Below are 20,808 nucleotides of genomic sequence, written 5' to 3'. Positions count from 1 at the left end.
ATAATAAAGGCCATATATGACAAACCCACAGCCAACATCGTCTTCGATGGTGAAAAACTGAAAGCATTTCCACTAAGATCAGGAACAAGACAAGGTTGCCCACTCTCACCACTCTTATTCAACATAGTTTTGGAAGTTTTAGCCACAGCAATCAGAAAAGAAAAGGAAATAAAAGGAATCCAAATCGGAAAGAAGAAGTAAAGCTGTCACTGTTTGCAGATGACATGATACTATACATAGAGAATCCTAAAGATGCTACCAGAAAACTACTAGAGCTAATCAATGAATTTGGTAAAGTAGCAGGATACAAAATTAATGCACAAAAATCTCTGGCATTCCTATACACTTATGATGAAAAATCTGAAAGTGAAATCAAGAAAACACTCCCATTTACCATTGCAACAGAAAGAATAAAATATCTAGGAATAAACCTACCTAAGGAGACAAAAGACCTGTATGCAGAAAATTATAAGACACTGATGAAAGAAATTAAATATGATACAAATAGATGGAGAGATATACCATGTTCTTGGATTGGAAGAATCAACATTGTGAAAATGACTATACTACCCAAAGCAATCTACAGATTCATATCAAACTACCAATGACATTTTTCACAGAACTAGAACAAAAAATTTCACAATTTGTATGGAAACACAAAAGACCCCGAATAGCCAAAGCAGTCTTGAGAACGAAAAACACAGCTGGAGGAATCAGGCTCCCTGAATTCAGACTCTACTACAAAGCTACAGTAATCAAGACAGTATGGTACTGGCACAAAAACAGAAATATAGATCAATGGAACAGGACAGAAAGCCCAGAGATAAACCCACGCACATATGGTCACCTTATTTTTTTATAAAGGAGGCAAGAATGTACAGTGGAGAAAGGACAGCCTCTTCAATAAGTGTTGCTGGGAAAACTGGACAGGTACATGTAAAAGTATGAGACTAGATTACTCCCTAACACCATACACAAAAATAAGCTAAAAATGGATTAAAGACCTAAATGTAAGGCCAGAAACTATCAAACTCTTAGAGGAAAACATAGGCAGAACACTCTATGACATAAATCACAGCAAGATCCTTTTTGACCCACCTCCTAGAGAAATGTAAATAAAAACAAAAATAAACAAATGGGACCTAATGAAATTTCAAAGCTTTTGCACTGCAAAGGAAACCATACACAAGACAGAAAGATAACCCTCAGAATGGGAGTAAATATTTGCCAATGAAGCAAGTGACAAAGGATTAATCTCCAAAATTTACAAGCAGCTCAGGCAGCTCAATAACAAAAAAACAAACAACCCAATCCAAAAGTGGACAGAAGACCTAAATAGACATTTCTCCAAAGAAGATATACAGACTGCCAACAAACACGTGAAAGACTGCTCAACATCATTAATCATTAGAGAATTGCAAATCAAAACTACAATGAGATATCACCTCACACCAGTCAGAGTGGCCATCATCAAAAAATCTAGAAGCAATAAATGCTGGAGAGGGTGTGGAGAAAAAGGAACACTCTTGCACTGCTGGTGGGAATGTGAATTGGTACAGCCACTATGGAGAACAGTATGGAGGTTCCTTAAAAAACTACAAAAAGAACTACCATATGACCCAGCAATCCCACTACTGGGCATATACCCTGAGAAAACCATAATTCAAAAAGAGTCATATACCAAAATGTTCATTGCAGCTCTATTTACAATAGCCAGGACATGGAAACAACCTAAGTGTCCGTCATTGGATGAATGGATAAAGAAGATGTGGCACATACATACAATGGAATATTACTCAGCCATAAAAAGAAACTATATTGAGCTATTTGTAATGAGGTGGATGGACCTAGAGTCTGTCATACAGAGTGAAGTAAGTCAGAAAGAGAAAGACAAATACCGTATGCTAACACAAATATATGGAATTTAAGAAAAAAAAATGTCATGAAGAACCTAGGGGTAAGATAGAAATAAAGACACAGACCTACTAGAGAATGGACTTGAGGATATGGGGAGGGGGAAGGGTGAGCTGTGACAAAGTGAGAGAGTGGCATGGACATATATACACTAGCAAATGTAAAATAGATAGCTAGGGGGAAGCAGCCACATAGCACAGGGAGATGAGCTCGGTGTTTTGTGACCACCTAGAGGGGTGGGATAGGGAGGGTGGGAGGGAGGGAGACGCAGAGGGAAGAGATATGGGAACATATGTATATGTATAACTGATTCACTTTGTTATAAAGCAGAAACTAAGACACCATTGTAAAGCAATTATACTCCAATAAAGATGTAGAAAAAACCCCTGAAAACTATCATTCTCAAATCCACTAACCAGTAAATTGCATACGTAACTTCAATATATCACTCTACGCTGAAAGCAAAGAAAAAGGGCTGGCAGCTCCTGTGCACGGTGGAACCCCCATACCCGCCTCATGTGGGCCATGTGAAGACTCCAGGGTTGGTCCATAATGAAATGTTGTAGTATAAACATGAGTTCCAATATCTTTTACTCCCCCCTTCTGACATCCCTCCCTGTGGATCCTACTGCTGTCAGTAATAAAAAGAAACCAAACCTGAGTTAAAAACCCAATGATTTCCTCCTCTTAAATAACAATAGCAGTTGAAAATCAGTGCTTCGATGAAACCTCCTATTTTTAGAAACACCGAGGCCTGCCCCATGCTGAGTTCAGTGCTGTCCCCAACACGTGACTGCAAAGGCACCCTAGGCTCCCACCGAAATCCCTCGGCCTGCCTTGTCCCAGGGCCCCTCCGGGTCACGAGAACAAGTCTCCAGGTTGCTCTGTGCTTTGCTCTAGCACGAGGTGATAAATGCTAATGGAGGTGATCACATGTGGTAGCTGCTGGAACAAAGTACCACAAATCGGGTGGCTTTAGGACAGCAGAAACTTATTCTCTCAGAGCTGGAGGCCAGAAATCAAGGTGGCAGGACCTGCTTTCTCTCCCAGCTTCTGGCGTTGCCGGCAATCCTTGGCTTGAAAGCCACGTCACTGCAGTCCCTGCCTCTGTCATCACGTGGCCGTCTTCCCTGTGCGTGTCTGTCTCTCTGTCTCTTCTCTTCTTATAAGGAAAAGAATCATACTGGATAAAGGGTCCGCCCTCTTCCAGGATGACCTCATCTTAACTGACATCGAAATGACACCTGCAAAGACCCCATTTCCAAATAAATTCACATTCCCAGGTACAGGTTAGGACTTAAACACATGTTTATGGGGTCACGATAGATTATAGTGTTTTGTACCCATTGTCAGGTTAAGGTAAAAGGAAGATAAAAGAAGGAAGAGCCGGGAGGTACTGTACCAAGTACCTTCTGTAATAGTTGACGGACTTCTAGTACTTACAGCTCATTAAGAGTCAGCCCTGGGCTTCCCTGGTGGCGCAGTGGTTGGGAGTCTGCCTGCCGGTGCAGGGGACGGGGGTTCGTGCCCCGGTCCGGGAGGGTCCCACGTGCCGCGGGTCGGCTGGGCCCGTGAGCCATGGCCACTGAGCCTGCGCGTCCGGAGCCTGTGCTCCGCGACGGGAGAGGCCACAGCAGTGAAAGGCCCACATACCGCAAAAAAAAAAAAAAAAAGAGTCAGCCCTGTTCTAAGGACTTCGTGACTGCTGGTGTTTAATACTACTGGCAGCCCCAATGCTGTTATGCTCATTTTACAGATGAGAAAACTGAGGCACGGAAGCATTAAGTAACTGGCTTGGCATCAGACTAGGTGAAAAGTGGTGACGTCGGGATGGAGACCCACGCAGCGTGGCCCCAGAGCTGGGGCTCTTAATCACCTCCCCACCGTTACACAACCCATCACAGGTGTGGTGACCTGGCAGGTGTCACTGCACCAGATCATCACACTGACCCCTCTGGAACCCCAGGAAGCGGGAGCGTGAGGCTCCGGAGGCCTGCAGGCTCCACAGCTGATGGGCGGCAGATCCGGGGTGGGACCCAGTTCAGCCCATCTGCAGGGCCTGTCCCTTTCCTCTTCGTCACACACCTCTTCCCATTTTTACTCAGGGTGCGGCATTTTGCGGGTATTTCAGGGCCTGAATCACGCTGCCCTTAACCTTCAGCTCTTTCTCCGAGTTTGCCAGGCTCGGGCACCACTTCCAGACAGCGCAACATTGATCTGGGAAACTTCAGGGCTGTGAGTTGGACCTGGTCAAGAACACCTGTTTTTCTTTATTTCGCGTTGCGGTGTGAAGCGTGGGCGGGCAGAATGTGGGCTCCGCCCTCTGCGACAGTGCGGACAGGAGCTCGCAGGGTCCCATAGCCTCCAGCTCATCGTCCCCATTCCCCATCGCCATGCTGCCCACTTCCAAACCCCTGAGCCCATCCAGGCTCCAGCCACAAAATGTCTCCCAGACCCGTCCCTTGGAGGCTCCTGGCCTGTATCGTCCACGTGGGTCCAGCTAACACGTGACACATGAACCAAACACCCCCCCAGATGTGTGCCCACTACCCAGTCCTCACAGCCTGAGAGGCTGGCACGAGTGTCATCACTGTGTTAGAGGTAAGAACGGGACCCAGAGAGGCTGAGCGATTCTTCCATGGGTACCCAAGCCAGGGCCTGACATCTAGGGCTGTGTGCTTAAATACCAGGCTGGCAGCTGCACAGCCTGAGTTTGCAGCCCCCCTCCCTTCCAAACCCTCCCTCCTAGACCCAGACAGCACTGGACAGATATACCCCACATTTGCCCTTATTAGGTTTTGCATGATGCTGGTTTCACTCGTGCCTACTAGCCTCCCAGTGGGTTACTTGTCCCTGAAAGGGGGCACCGAAGGGCATCTGCAGTGAACCAGGCTCCAGGCTGGTGCCCTGCCTACGCTCCCCCAGGTGGATGTCCTAGTGACCTGGAGACATAGGTGGCCTCAGCCCTACCTTACAGATGAGACCTAAGGCTTGAGAGGTCAGATGCTTTTCCCATGTCATACAGAAAGTGAGTGGTCGTGGTGGGGTAGAACCTACAGCTATCGAATGGCTGTGCATTTGTTTCCCTTTGCTGCTGTAAAAAATGACCGCAAACTTAGTGACTTAAAACATAAATTTATTATCCTACCGTTCTGGAAGTCAAAACTCCAAAATAGGACTCAATGGGCTAAAATCAAGGTGCCAGCAGGGCTGTGTTCCTTTCTGGAGGCTCTAGGGGAGAATCATTCCTGTTCTTTTGCAGCTTGTAGAGGCCACCTGCATTCCTTGGCTCACAGCCCCTTCCTCCTTCGTCAAAGTGTGTCTCTCCTCCAACCTCTGTTTCCATGGTCACCTCTCTTTCTCTCTCACTCTGACCCTCCTGCCTCCCTCTTATAAGGACCCTTGTGATGACATTAGACCCACCCCGATAATCCAGGGTAACCTCCCCATCTCAAGGTCCTTAACCTAATCACATCTGCAAAGTCCCTTTGGCCATGAAAGCTAACATATTCACAGGTCCTGGGGATTAGAACATGGACTGATTTGGGGGGTCATTATTCTGCCTACCTCAGATTTTTTCTGCTCTTCAAAGTGCCTCCTAAAAGACAAAATAGCCTTTTGTCTGGTGATGTTTGCCTCCTCTCTCCGCTCAATGCCGTCCATGAGATTCCCCCTCCAGGCTCCCAGGATGTCCTGGATTCAGTGCCTCTGTGATATGTGCCATATAAAGTTAGAATCACACTTCTTGATGTACTTCTGCAGGTTGTTAGTAGGTACCCCAGCAAATACATTTGGGAAAAGTGAAGCCAAACAAAACTAAATGGGTGTCTTTCCTGCAGGACTTATCAGGACCTTTACTATTCTAATGTGAAGTTTGAACCACCAAGAGACAGAGTGCTCATGCAATGACACTAAACTTCTCTGATCAAGGAATCTGGTTTCCATGGAGCCTCTCTTGGGATGAGAATTCTACAAAAGCTTGTTAGGAAATGTGATGTGATGGGGACACCACCTCGCCGGTGCAGGGTCTGCGGCTTTTGTTTAGCACAGTGCCTGAGGCCTAGTAGATGCTCAGTAAGCTCGTGCTGAGCATTGGCTCTGAATGGCCTGTGACTTCCATCAACCAGGCCTGAGACCCTCCCTTTAAAAGGCCAGTGCTGTCCCCCGCAAGGGCTCTGTGTTCTGTAGAACTGATCAGAGTTGATGATATGCCTGGGATACCTGAAACTCAATTGTCCGCCAATCAGCAGAGCCAGGCAAAGCCAAACCACCCCCACCCCCCCCCCAAGACATCCTGGACTGCGGTCACTGGCCCAGCCATAGACCTGCTGGCCTTGAGGCTGAGGCAGAGGAGAATTCAAAGCCATGTCCCCCCTTGACCACAGGCCCATGGCCTCCAGGGAAAAGAGGACATTAGAATTTACCTAAGGAAGCCACTCACCCCCTTCCTGCCCCAAAGGACTCTGTGTCCAGCCAGGCGCCATGGGCAGGTTTTGAGCAAAGCAAGCTTTTCTTAGTATTGGTGGACATCTATGGGGGTCTCCCACCTGGGAGGGGCCTCTGAGCCCCTGTGCCAGGCCACAAGGCTCTCTGAGGCCCCCGCTTGACACACTCTTTTAGCAACTTTCAAATATCCAATACAGTATTATTTTTTTTTCAATACAGTATTATTAATTATAGTCACCCTACTGTCCGTGGCATCCCCAGGACTTACGTATTTTCTAACTGGAAGTTTGCACCTTTTGACCACCTTCCCCCTTTTCACTCACCTACCACCTCCTTCCTCTGACGACCACCAATCTGTTGTCTGTGTCTATGAGCTTGGTTTGGGGTGGGGAGAGCTAGAGTCCACATATAACTGAGCTCATAAGTCAGATCTCCGTCTGACTTATTTCACTCAGCATAATGCCCTCAAGGCCCATCCATGTTGTTGCAAGTGGCAGGATTTCCTTCTTTTTTTTCTTTCTTTTTTTTTTTTTTTTGCAGTACGCGGGCCTCTCACTGCTGTGTCCTCTCCCGTTACAGAGCACAGGCTCCAGGTGCGCAGGGTCAGCGGCCATGGCTCACGGGCCCAGCCGCTCTGCGGCATGTGGGATCCTCCCAGACCGGGGAATGAACCCACGTCCCCTGCATCGGCAGGCGGACCCTCAACCACTGAGCCACCAGGAAAGCCCTCCTTCTTTTTTAAGGCTGAATAATATTCCATTGTGTGTGGAGGGGGTGTGTGTGTGTGTATATATATATATACCATATCTTCTGTATCCATTCATCCATCAATGGACACTTGGGTTGTTTGATGTCTTGGCTGTTTTCAATAATGCCTGGAGACATTTTTGATTGACACAACTGAGGGGGTGCTTCTGGCATCTAGTGGGTAAGAGGGCAGGGGTTGCTGCTAAACTCCTTACAATGCACAGGACTGCTCCCATCACAAAGAGTTCTCCGGCCCCAGACGTCAGAAGTGCCAAGATGGAGAAATGCTGCTTTCAGGGAAGGCAGTGGGTTTGCCAGCTGGGTTGGTTCAGCTCAGATCAACAAACACGAACTTGGCATCTGCCCTCCAACCGGGCACCAGGAAGTGGGCTTCAAAGTGCTCACAGCAGGTGGAAAGGAGGTGCCGATGACAGTGTGGAGAGAAAGCACCGAGGTGGGAAAGCACAGAGGGCTGTGAGAGCCTAGGCTCTGGCATCCGGAGGGAGGAGAAGTTAGCCAGGCAAGGAATGGCAGGAAGGACATTTCCGGCAGAGGGAAGGGCACGGCCAAGTGCAGAGAACCAAGAAAGCACAGCGTGTGTAGGAAAGCTGAGATGCATGTTTGCACATCCAAGAGAGATGCATGCAAAGATGGGGGCAGCAGGAGAGAAGCTGAAGGAGAGCCATGGACTGGGCCATGGAGCCTGACCTTCACTCTGCAGAGTGTAGAGGCCAAGGGGCCTTTTAGAATCAAGTGCACTGGTGAGATGGGTGCTGATGCTGCAGTGTGCAGAGGGGGTTATGGTCGGAGCTCCACAGGGCACGAGAAGACTGGACCCAGGAGAGCAGTTATGGACTACTGGGATAGTTCAGGATAAGGTGTGAGAACCAAAGCAGCTTGGCACTTCCAAAGTTGGAAACAGAGTGACGCTGACTGATGATTTTGCCCTGTCAAGTAATTAGTTGTTGCAGGTTGGCTTCTCCAGGAAACAGAGGCTGAGAAGGAGTTAGGAGTACAGATGTTTCCCTGGGGAGTAACAGCTGGGCAGGGAAAGGGCGCAGCAGGATTGAGCAGAGGAAGCCTCAGACCACAAGGCCACCTGGCAAGGTCTCTGCCAGCCCTGGAGGGAGCCCCGGAACAACACTTGTGCATTACATGAGTCCCTACTGGGCAAGGATGGCTGGGCCCTTGCACCACAGCCATGCTCAGTCGTGGGCTGGGACCACTATGAGAATAGCATTTCCTGGGCTTCAAAGATGAGATGCATGCCCCTGAAGCTAAGAGCTGGAGGCTGTTGACTAACCAACCTCCTCACAGCCCAGAAGCCAAGTCCTTTCCTGAAGGGAGCCTGAGTGGCGCATCTTCACGTCTGCCAGGCCAGTCGCATGAGATACTCTTCGTCACCCATTCAGGGGAACCACAGAAGGAGGGGTGTGGGACAAGTAGAAGCAAACTTTTTATGAACATAAATACAACAGGGAAGTTAAGTGGATGATTTAAAAGAAGGAGAACAGAACTTTTAAGAGGAAGAAGAGAGATTTTTTGCTCCAGGAAACTCTAAAAGTTGAACACTGAATTTAGCTGAGCTTCCTGGCAGCCAAGGTAAAAAGGAAAAAAAAAAGAAGTTCTAAAGTTCTCCTTATTTTATATGGAAAGCATGTATGTCAGGGAGGAGAGATAAATATTTTCTTGCCCTAATACTCTAGGATTACTTTGTCACATGAATGTTGCATTTTTGAACTTTGAGAAATACTATGGTTTAGTGCATGCTGCAGAAACATTACTCATTCAGCTGTTTCTTCCACTTACCCTTAATAAATGCTAGGAAAAATATTAAATTACAGCTTACAAAAGAGACATTCTGAGACAGTTTTCAATATACTCCTGGGCTTGCTTCTTGGAGAATCTGGAGAAATTTAACAGTTTTGTCTTTTTTTTTTTCCTACCTAAGAAGAGCAATTTCACATGGCCTGTGATGCAGAGCAGTGTTTTTAGAGATGATGCCCATTGTGTCTGGAATGGAATGTCCACAGGAGCCGTCACCATAGCCACCATCCCTGTAGGAGGATGAATATATAAGTGCTGAATATTTAAATCCATGTTCTAAATGCGTCCCCCCTGATCTGATTATTGTGATCTCAGGGGTCTCATCAGACAGCCCACATTTGTGCATATATCCGTGGAGGTTTACTCAATTAAGGGCTTGGTAAAAAAAAAAAAAAATGACAGGTTCGCTGAAGCTGGAAATTTGCAGTGTTCAGCCTGGGAAAGGCCTGAGTCACATGGGTGAGCTTGAATCCTGGGAAGGTTAGCTCTTTGAGAATATTCCAACCCAGGTTTCTGTGTTTCAGAGGGGCTTGTGGAAAGGACCCTGGAGATCATTTAGTTCAATCCTCCTTCTGAAGATAGAATCGACTCCTGGGCATCCTGAGCAAGTGGCGATCAGACCTCTGTCTGGATGTCTCCTATGAGGATGAGCACACAGGGTCGGGCAAACAGGAGGGGCTCAGTTTTATTCATGAAACCAGGGTTTAGCATGTGTTACATCACCCAATCATTACAGGAGCCATGTGAGGCACGGGGCACTGCTCATCTACCCAGTGGTAGAGACGGGCTTTGCTGTGGGATCCATCAGGAGAGCCTGGTTCTCTCTTGGCTCTTCTCCTGGCCAGCTCAGTGACCTTGGGCAAGTCATTGCATCTCTCAGGGCCTCTGTTTTCCAACTTTTAGACAAAGGCTTGGCACTCCATGGTTTCAAAGAGCCCTGCCAGCTGCATCCCTGACAAGGAGTGTGTCTTGGATGGACCAACCATCCCTGTGGGACCCAGCATCAGACACAACGGACATCCTAATCCCACTGAAATCTGTGCTTGTCCCTGTTGGCAGCCTTCCAGACATTCCTGGGCAAAGAGGACGTCTCCCGAGAGGTGGAGGAGGTCCTGGCGGAGAGCCGCGAGCAGAGGAACAGCCGTCTGGTGTCCGTGCTGGAGCTGCTCAGGAGTCCCTCTGTCCACTGGCAGGTCATCACTGTGGTCATCACCATGGCCTGTTACCAGCTCTGTGGCCTCAATGCGGTGAGTGCTCCTGCCCAAATGGAGGAACCAGAGGGAGGCATGGGAGAGGGGCAGTTCAGGGCCTGGACGCCCAAGTCCCAGCCCCAGCTCTGTGCCATTGGGCAACCACATAACCTGATCTTTAGTTTCTGCATCTGTAAAATGGGATAACGTAATACTGAAAGAAATAATCCATGCAAGGTGTTCAATAAAGCAGCTAGCCCAGAATTACCCCTTAATAAAGGCTGCCTATCAGTATAATTACTTATCCTTAGAAATACTTAAAAGTCGTATTTCTTAATAAAATGGATATTAGGAAGTCATAAGTGAGCAACACTGAGATGATTTAAATAAAAGTACCCTTGGCTGGGCTGGCTTCAGTGCCCAACTTGGCCTGAGAAAACCTCAAGGCTTTAAAGAGAAAGTTTCTTGGGGCCTGAGTTGACGTGGGCAGGGAAACCGGAGGAGGGAGTCTTGCATGGGGTTCCCTAACCCTCTGATGGACAAAGCCGCCCCTTCTGTCTTGGGGGCCCCAGAAGGTAGAATTCAGGAATTTGAGGCCTAGGAGGCACACTTAGGATTATTATTATTATTGTCCCTTCTGGAAAAGAGTGGGTTGCCTCCAGGGGTGGTGAGTTCCCCATTCATGAAAGTGTGCAAGCCAGCTGGCCAGCCACTTGGCAGGGATGCATAGAGGAGATTCTTGTACCGAAGCATCCAAACTACCTCTGAGGTCACTCACGTAGCTCAGGACAAGTGTGGCTAGGCCTAGAGGGAGGGAGAAGGGAACTTCTGAAGAGGTCTGGGTAAAATAACTGCCCTGTGTGTATGAGCCTGGCATACAAAAGTCAGCAGGGAGGGTGTTTGTGGGTATGTAGGGGAGGTGACCTGAAAGGGGAGTAATTCCTGTCCGGAGAGGGAAGATTACAGCACAGGAAGTTACAACCACAATGCTCTGCCTCATTTCATCAACTCTTAATTCTTTTTTTGGAAACAGTGGGATGAAATGAAATCATCTCCCTACTTATTTGTTTAACCTTGGTCTGGTCAGCAGAATGAGGGAGCACCTGGGTTAACAGCGTGACCTTGGATTAGTCCTGTCGTTTCCTCTCTTTGTAAGACCAAGGTCATGCTAGACAGTCTCAAATGCACCCTGCCTATTCTGAGAAAGCAGAGAGAGAATGTATCCACTCTTTAAAGTTAGCATGTGGAGTCATAAAACCACATATGGAATCTGTATTTAACGAGGCATTTAGATTGAGAACCGTGACATTTCTAAACAGAATTCTCTCCTCCGCTGGGACATAATTTTCCAATTTGCATACCCTGTATAACTTTATAAATTCCCCTCGGGTGCATCTATAAGCCCCACTGCATAAGCATAGATGGAAAAAAAAGTCTCTCCGCTCCCAGAGCCAGCAGTGCTGAGATCTCAGCCATCCGCTTCGCGTTGACTGTGTTCCATCTCTTTTCTTATCGTTGTGAGAACACTTAGCATGAGATCTTCCCTCTTAACAAATGTCCAAGTGCACAACACAGTACTGTTAACTCTAGGCACCATATTGCGCAGATCTCTAGAGCTTGTTCATCTTGCTTTGCTGAAACCTTACACCTGTTGATTAGCAACACCGAGTTTTCCCTCTACCAGCCGCTGGCAACCGCAATTCGACTCTCTGCTTCTATGAGTTTGACTATTTTAGATACCTCATATCAGTGAAATCGTGCAGTATTTGTCCTCTGCGACTGGCTCATTTCACTTAGCATAATGTCCTCCAGATTCAGCCACAGTGTCACAAAATGCAAGATTTCTTTCTTTTTTTTTAAGGCTGGTTAATATTGCATTAAATGTATATACTACACTTTCTATATCCACCCATCCATCAACAAACATTTAGGTTATTTCCATATCTTGGCTATTGTGACTATTGCTGCATTGAATGTAGGAGTGCTAACATCTCTTCAAGATCCTGCTTTCAACTCTTTGGGATAAAAACCCAAGAGTGGAGTTGCTGGATCATATGGTAACTCTATTTTTAGCTTTTTGAGGAACCACCATACTGTTTTCCATTGTGGCTGCACCCGTTGACATTCTCACCAAGAGTGCACTAGACTAGGCTCCCAAGTTCTCCACATCTTCACCAGCACTTGGTGGTAGTAGTAGTAGCAGCCATCCTAACAGGCGTGAGGTGATCTCTTGCTGTTTTGATTTGCATTTCTCTGGTGATTAATGATGTTGAGACTCTTTTCGTATGCCTGTTGGCTATTTGTATGTTTTCTTTGGAGAAATGTCTATTCAAGTCCTTTGCCTACTTGTTAACAGGGTTTTTTAGAAGCTTTGTGGGTGGGGGGGGATTTATTATTGTCATTTTGCTTTATTTTTATTTTTTTCCTATCGAAATGTAGGAGTTCCTTATATATTTTGGATATTAGCCCCTTATCGGGTATATATGGTTTGCTAGTATTTTCTCCCATTCTGTTGGTTGCCTTTGTGTGCTGTTGATGATTTCCTTTGCTGTGCAGAAGCTTTTTAGTTTGATGTAGTCCCACTTGTCTAATTTTGCTTTGGGTGTCATACTCAAAAAATCATTGCCAAGATCAATGTTAGGAAGTTTTCCCCCTATGTTTTCTTCTAGAAGTTTTACAGTTCCAGGTCTTATGTTTAAGTCTTTAATCCATTTTGAGTGAAGATAAGGGTCCAATTTCATTCTTTTGTGTGTGGATATCCAGTTTTTCCAACACCATTTGTCAAAAAGATTATCCTTTCCCCACTGAATATTCTCGGCACCCTTGTCAATCAGTTGACTGTATATGCATAGGTTCATTTCTGGGTTCTCCCTTCTGTTTCATTAGTCTGTATGTCTGTCTTTATGCCAGTACCATACTGTCTTAATTACTGTGGCTTTATAACATATTTTGAAATAAGGAAGTGTGGTGCCTCTAGTTCTGTGTTTTCTCAAGATTGTTTTGGTTGTTCATGGTCTTCTGAGGTTCCATATAAACTACAGGATTATTTTTTTCTATTTCTGTAAAATATGCCATTGGGATTTTGATGGGGATCACATTGAATCTGTAGATTGCTTTGGGTAGTATGGACATTTTAACTAATACATATTAAGTCTTCTGACACGTGAACATGGAAGATCTTTCCATTTATTTGTGTCTTCTTTCATTTCTCTCATCAGTGTTTTGTAGTTTTCAATGTAAAAGTCTTTCACCTTCATAGTTAACTTTATTCTCAAGTATTTTATTATTTTTGATGTTGTTGAAAATGGGATTATAGTCTTAATTTCCTTTTTGGATAGTTCCTTGTTAGTGTATAGAAATGCAACTGATTTTTGTATGTTGATTTTGTATCCTAAAACTTTACCGAATTTGTTTATTAGTTCTAACATTCTGTATGTGTATGTGTGTGTGTGGTATCTTAGGGTTTTCTACATATAAGAACATGTCATTTGCAAACAGTGATAATTTACTTCTTCCTTTCTGACTTGGATGCATTTTGTGTCTTTTTCTTGCCTAATTTCTCTGGCTAGGACCTCCAGTACTATGTTGAATAAAAGTGGCAAGAGTGGGCATCCTTCTAAGACCTTCCTGACCTTAGAAGAAAAGCTTTCAGTTTTTCATCGTTGAGTATGATGGTAGCTGTGGGCTTATCATGTATGTGCCCTTTATTTTTTTGTTTTGTTTTGGGAGGGGTTGTTTTGGGTTTTTTTTAACAAAAAGGGTATATTAAACCCAACTATATCAATAATTATATGAAATGTAAATGGGAAATAATACTCCGAGTAAAAGAGATTATTGGCATGCATCTGAAAGCAAAACTCAAGTATATCCTATTTACAAGAGAAAAACATTTAAACATAAAGATACAATTTGAAAGTAAAAAATGGAGAAAAGATACACCATGCAAACAGTAAACATGAGAATTCTGGTGTGTCTAAAATAATATAAAACAACTATATGCCCTTTATTACATTGAGGTAATTTCCTTCTATTCTTAGTTTGTTGAGGATTTTTTTTTTTTTTTTTTTTTTTTTTGCGTTACACGGGCCTCTCACTAGTGTGGCCTCTCCCGCTGCGGAGCACAGGCTCCGGACGCGCAAGCTCAGTGGCCATGGCTCACGGGCCCAGCCGCTCCGCGGGATGTGGTATCTTCCCGGACCAGGGCACGAACCCGTGTCCCCTGCATCGGCAGGCGGACACTCAACCACTGCGCCACCAGGGAAGCCCCGAGGATTATTTTTAATCTTTAAATCAGGAGTAATACTTCCGGCTTGGCATGGAACCTGACGTGGCCTAGATTAAAGAGCTCTGGGCCAAGATCCAGAGGCCTGGCTTTCTGTCTCACTGTGACCACAAAACCTGCAGTTTTAAACCAGACCAGTTGCTTTCCCTTGCCCAGCCTCTGTCTGCTCAGCTGTAATAACAATCAAGCACACACTTACTTAGCACTTAATATGAGCCAAGAGCTGTCTCCATGGCAGCCCTGTGAGCTAGGCATGACTGTTAGGCACAGAAACATTGAGATACTTTCCCTAGGTCACACAGCTAGGAATGGTGGAAAGGGGAGCCTCAGCCATTTCGCTACAAGGTCTGGGTGCTTAAACCCCGTGCAGGAAGGATCCCCAAGGCCCCCTCAGAGCATCCCCATATGTGTCACTGGGCTGTGTCCCCAGGTCATCCCTAGGAAGCCAAGGGGACAAGTCTTACTTCCATCTTACATACAAAAGGATAAACACTCGTTAGCAGCAAATCCCAGCCTCAGAGCCCAACTGTCCTGTGCTTCAGTCCAATCTCTCTCCCTGCACCTGCTACCTTTTAATCCAAATAATTCATGACACCAAGGAAGAGAGCTGTCTAACACAGATGAAAAACTTTAAATGTCCTTTAAGACTTGCTCTGTCCCCTTAGTTTTTTGGTTTTTTTTTTGTCCCCTTAGTTTTACCAGAACTTATTTGGGGGTGGGAGGACATGGTCCATACGTTAAGACAGTTGTAAATACTGCTAGACATCTCCATTCATCGCTTTATTCTGGCTCCAAAGGTCCTTCGGGGTAGGTGGCACCGTCCCCATTTTCTAGATGAAGAAACTGAGGCTTACAGAGGGTCAAGGACTTGCTCAAGGTCACAGTGGGTGACGCCTGTGCTGTCAAACTCACATGTCCTGGCACCAGGGGCCCTGCCAGTTTGGCCAGCCCATCTCTAAGACCTTGCACTAAACCAGCCGTTCTCAGCCTCAGCACTGTGCACATTTGGGGCTGGAAAATTCATTGCCACAAGGACTGCCCTGTCCACTGTAGGATGTTTTGCAGCTTACCCGGCCTCTCCCCACTAGATGACAGCAGATACAGCAATAAAAACGTTCTCCCGACGTTGCCCGACATCTGCTGGGGACAAAATTGCCCCCAGTTGAGAACCACTGTCCTAAACAAGCATTACGTATTGTTCAGTACTTTTTGGCTGAAGAGTCAATGAGTGGTTTTCACATACTAGAAAGTCAAGTGAAAGTTGAATTTAACATTTAGTTATTTCTAAATTCCTTTTCAGTGTCATATTGGGTTTTCTCCCCTCCTTCTCACAATAGCTTTCATATTCTTTTCTCTAAAATTAGACTTGTCACTTAAAATCACTTATTTTATGCAGCTGCCTTCCTCCTGTGCAATTTGTCGTTTGCACAAAAAACAGGCTTTTGTGCAAATATTTAGTCTCTCTGACACTGCTCCCCTCCCCCCAACCGTCCTCGAGGATGGAGACCCTTCCCACGGTGCCTGTGTCTCCAGCAGCCCGTGGCATATGGGAGGCAGCTGAGTGTTTAGGAAGGCAAAGAGTATGGGGTGAGAAGAACAAGGGCAAGGAGGGCACTGTTTCTACCAAGTCCTTGGGTTGATGAAAATTGGACCGACTGCCAAACCTGGTGCAAGGAAGCCATAGTTTTCTTGAACCTTCTGGAATCTTCTGGAAGGTCAAGGATGATGATGATGGTATTTTTATCTATCTTGGGTTGCCCTTCTTTCTTCTGGATTCCTATCTTTTTTTTTTTTTTTTGCGGTACGCGGGCCTCTCACACAACTGTCCCATGTTCTCCTTTACCAAGGAGCAGTCACATCTCCATAGAGAGATGGAAATCTTCCAAAATGATACCCATTATTTGTTATGCACCAATTAGAGAAAAGATGCTTTACTTCATCATTTAAAAAACTTTCACAACAACCTTGAAAGACAGGGTATGATTACCTTCTTTCAGAGAACGGAGATTTCGAGACGTGAAATCATTTGCCTCCAGACCCACAGGTCACCAGAAGCAGCGCTGGGATTGAAACCCCGGCTTGTGGGCCTCTCAGAATTGCTGTCCCTTCCACCCCACCATCTGCATCAGTGGCTGAAGACCACCAGGCAACCAGAAAAAGCACGACTGTGTCGGGATGAGGTCAATGCAAATCACAGTCCACAGGAGGGTCCTCTGGGGGACACGCTCCAAATTCCTCGTGCCTCCGTGTTGTTCAACGCCCTCAGACTGCCAGATCAAATAAAACTCAGTGGGAGCAGATGCAGAGAGTTACCTTCCGGCTCTGTAAGGTGAGGCAGAGAGAGGGAGATGGCTTCGTGAAGCCAGCAAAATGAGGCCGACGGCTTGTGTGATGTACAGGCCGTCCCCATGGCAACAGGACCAGCCCAGCACGTCCTCCCTGCAGGCCCTGGATGGGGAGAGGGTCCAAAGGGCCGATTTCTGCCTGTCATTGCAGAAATGCATTTAAGTATAAGATGACTGGAGGGCCACTTATAACTGTCCCTGTGAGCCCATAATGTGGGCTGTCTTCACCGTGACTCTCTTCACTAACGTTTAAACCTGTCAGGGATGCTCCTGGCAGTGTTGCTACAAGGGAGAGCTGGAAGCAGGGAAGAAAGGGGGTTGGAAGGGGTGTGAGAGGCCAGGAAGGAGCACCACGCAGGAGGCCGGAACATAGCTTCCACGGAGAACACATATCACATGGGATCAGAGGCTGGAAGCTTCTGGAATGTGAGCAGGTCAGGGTGTGGGGTTCAGAGCTGAGGCTGAGAATGATACAAATGTCAGATCCACCTTTGCAGCAGGGCAGCTGGGGGTGGAAAGGGCCCAGAGAGATCGCTGACTGTTGAAAATCCATGAATTTGGGCAAAGAGTAAGAAAGGCAGCTAAACTCTTCTGATCCAACCCTGAAGGTGTGCTGGGGAATCAGTTACCTTCAAAAGGAGAAGAGATCATATAAACAGATCCAGTGGAGACTAAAGCATTTTGGAATTATTTTAGCTTCTGTCAGAGCCCTAAGAGCTTTAGGAACTAATGAATTATCAGGAGCTACTTCTGTACTCTATGGACATGACAGCAAAGATAGAGTCTAAAATTCTAATTTATCAGCTCATTCAAATGAGAGGCAGACACAAGCAGGAGAGTCTTTGTTTTACGTGAATATTTTTTAAATAATATTTAATTTTATCTTATTTATTTCTGGCTGCGTTACATCTTCGTTGCTGCAAGCCATTGCTGCGCACGGGCTTTCTCTAGTTGTGGCAAGCGGGGACTACTATTCATTGTGGTGCGCAGGCCTCTCATTGCGGTGGCTTCTCTTGTTGCAGAGCACGGGCTCTAGGTGCGCAGGCTTCAGTAATTGTGACTCACAGGCTCAGTAGTTGTGGCTCGCAGGAGCTAGAGCGCAGGCTCAGTAGTTGTGGCGCATGGTCTTAGTTGCTCTGCAGCGTGTGGGATCTTCCCGGACTGGGGCTCAAACCCGTGTCCCCTGCATTGGCTGGCAGATTCTTAACCACTGTGCCACCAGGGAAGTCCCTGTTTTACGTGAGTATTAAAACCAATTTTTGCCACCAAATGCATCAATGCCCACAAGCCCAGAAAAATTCATGCAGTAGTTTTTACTGGAGTCTCTGGGTGTGCCTATAACTTTATGAAGAATTACTTATTTACTAAAAAATAAACTTTTGAATTTAAAAAAATGCGAAGTGAGAGCTGTGAGTTCAGCTTTACTGGGGGCTTACTGAGGGCTATAGCCCAAGAAACAGCCTCTCAGATAGCTCTGAAGAACTGCTCCAAAGAGGTAGCGGGGGAGATCAGTATATATATGATTTTGGTGAAAGGGGTACGTGCAGTCAAGCACACATCTCAGTAGAAGGTTGCTGCTAGCCACAAGGAGCATATGTCTCATCAATGATTTTAGTGCTTTTCTAAGTATGAGAAAATGCAAGAAATTGGGTTCATAAAATTTTCTCTCAAAAACATCTATCTGAAGGCCTGTTCTGCCAGTTTTCCCAGCGCACAGAGTGTCTCATTCCTGACCTCCACCCTGAACTGCTTTCAGGGTATGTTGAAGGTCAATGACTGCAGTGGCTAATGACGTAACCCTTGTAGAGCCAGGTGGCGAGAGACATTCTTTAGCTGGCAAAACCATCTGTAGATATGAGTAGGTCCTAAATTATAACTTCTCCCCCAATGTGTGAAAGGTTTTTTTCCAACCAATGCTGGTAAAAAGACAAATCTGTAGAAACAAGACCTTTCTCCAGAAACAAAGAACCAAATGCAGAGAACACACCAAGCTACAGTCGAGCCTGACAAGTTATAAGCAACAAGCCCTAATGTTTCTGCTTAACAATGATCAGTTTATAAATGTTCCCAAAGCCCTTCAAGGCAGCACGTTTTCTTGTCAGATTTCATGTATCAAGACTGCATGGTTTTCTATCATTCAGCAAACTCTTGCTTTTCAAGGAAATGGCTAGGATTGGGAGGACACAAATGATTTATGTTCAGCCTATCGATCCAAAACTTTAGATCAATGAATAGTGACTTACCCAGTTCCTGACATCTCCCAGGAAGGGCGTGGTTATCCTCTTTTGACCAAGGAGGAGAAGGAATCTCAGCAAGGCAGAGGGAATTGCCTGAGGTCACACAGGTAGTTCAAGATGCAGCCAGGTCTCCAAACTCCAAATCAGTCATTGTCGGATGCCCTGTGAGTATCTGTTAGGGTTAGGTTTGGCCTCATGTGGCAGAAGCCTCAACAGTGATCTAAACAATACAGGTCTTCTCTCTCACATGAAGGAAATTAGTAGGGCTGGTACAGCAGATCCAGGACCACACACAGTGGTTTGCAGAGGGCAGTCTTTATTTATGCCTGTTATCCTGGAATCATTATTAACACACTTCAGAATGCCCAGGTTTGAATTACGCTAGTGAGTATGGACACAGTCTCCTCCTTTTTCTTTTTTTTTTAACATCTTTATTGGAGTATAATTGCTTTACAATGGTGTGTTAGTTTCTGCTGCATAACAAAGCGATTCAGCTATACATATACATACATCCCCATATCTCCTCCCTCTTGCATCTCGCTCCCACCCTCCCTATCCCACCCCTCTAGCTGGACACAAAGCACCGAGCTGATCTCCCTGGGCTATGCGGCTGCTTCCCACTAGCTATCTATTTTACATATGATAGTGTATATATGTCCATGCCACTCTCTCACTTCATCCCAGCTTACCCTTCCCCCACCCTGTGTCCTCAAGTGCATTCTCTATGTCTGTGTCTTTATTCCTGTCCTGCCCCTAGGTTCTTCAGAAACATTTTTTTTTAGATTCCATATATATGTGTTAGCATACGGTATTTGTTTTTCTCTTCCTGACTTACTTCACTCTCTATGACAGACTCTAGGTCCATCCACCTCACTACAAATAACTCAATTTCATTTCTTTTTATGGCTGAGTAATATTCCATTGTATATATGTGCCACATCTTCTTTATCCATTCATCTGTCGGACACTTAGGTTGCTTCCATGTCCTGGCTATTGTAAATAGAGCTGCAATGAACATTTTGGTACATGACTCTTTTTGAATTATGGTTTTCTCAGGGTATATGCCCAGTAGTGGGACTGCTGGGTCATATGGTAGTTCTATTTTCAGTTTTTTAAGGAACTTCCATACTGTTCTCCATAGTGGCTGTATCAATTTACATTCCCACCAACAGTGCAAGAGGGTTCCCTTTTCTCCACACCCTCTCCAGCATTTATTCTTTGTAGATTTTTTGATGATGGCCATCCTGACTGGTGTGAGGTGATATCTCATTGTAGTTTTGACTTGCATTTCTTGGATGATTAGTGATGTTGAGCATCCTTTCATGTGTTTGCTGGCAATCTGTGTATCTTCTTTGGAGAAATGTCTGTTTAGGTCTTCTGCCCATTTTTGGATTGGGTTTTCTGTTTTTTGATATTGAGCTGCATGAGCTGCTTGTATATTTTGGAGATTAATCCTTTGTCAGTTGCTTCATTTGCAAATATTTTCTCCCATTCTGAGGGTTGTCTTTTCATCTTGTTTATGGTTTCCTTTGCTGTGCAAAAGCTTTTAAGTTTTATTAGGTCCCATTTGTTTATTTTTGTTTTTATTTCCATTTCTCTAGGAGGTGGGTCAAAAAGGATCTTGCTGTGATTTATGTCATGGAGTGTTCTGCCTATGTTTTCCTCTAAGAGTTTTATAGTGTCTGGCCTTACAATTAGGGCTTTAATCTATTTTGAGTTTATTTTTGTGTATGGTGTTAGGGAGTGTTCTAATTTCATTCTTTTACATGTAGCTGTCCAGTTTTCCCAGCACCACTTATTGAAGAGGCTGTCTTTTCTCC

At 45.5% G+C, this 20,808-nt stretch overlaps 1 protein-coding gene across 1 annotated transcript in view; it reads left to right on the top strand.

Annotated features, from left to right (window-relative positions):
• SLC2A9 (solute carrier family 2 member 9) overlaps window positions 1-20,808 on the top strand; it is a 179,467-nt gene that overhangs the window by 100,000 nt on the left and 58,659 nt on the right. Inside the window, exon 7 of the mRNA XM_067735514.1 lies at window positions 9,994-10,181. Within this exon, the coding sequence (XP_067591615.1) occupies window positions 9,994-10,181 (188 nt within the window). The remainder of the gene's footprint in view (window positions 1-9,993; window positions 10,182-20,808) is intronic.

The sequence above is a fragment of the Pseudorca crassidens genome, chromosome 4 (assembly GCF_039906515.1).
Source record: "Pseudorca crassidens isolate mPseCra1 chromosome 4, mPseCra1.hap1, whole genome shotgun sequence".
Classification (NCBI taxonomy): domain Eukaryota; kingdom Metazoa; phylum Chordata; class Mammalia; order Artiodactyla; family Delphinidae; genus Pseudorca; species Pseudorca crassidens.
The sequence above is the reverse complement of the archived record's forward strand: the minus strand, read 5'-3'. Positions and strand labels throughout refer to the sequence as shown.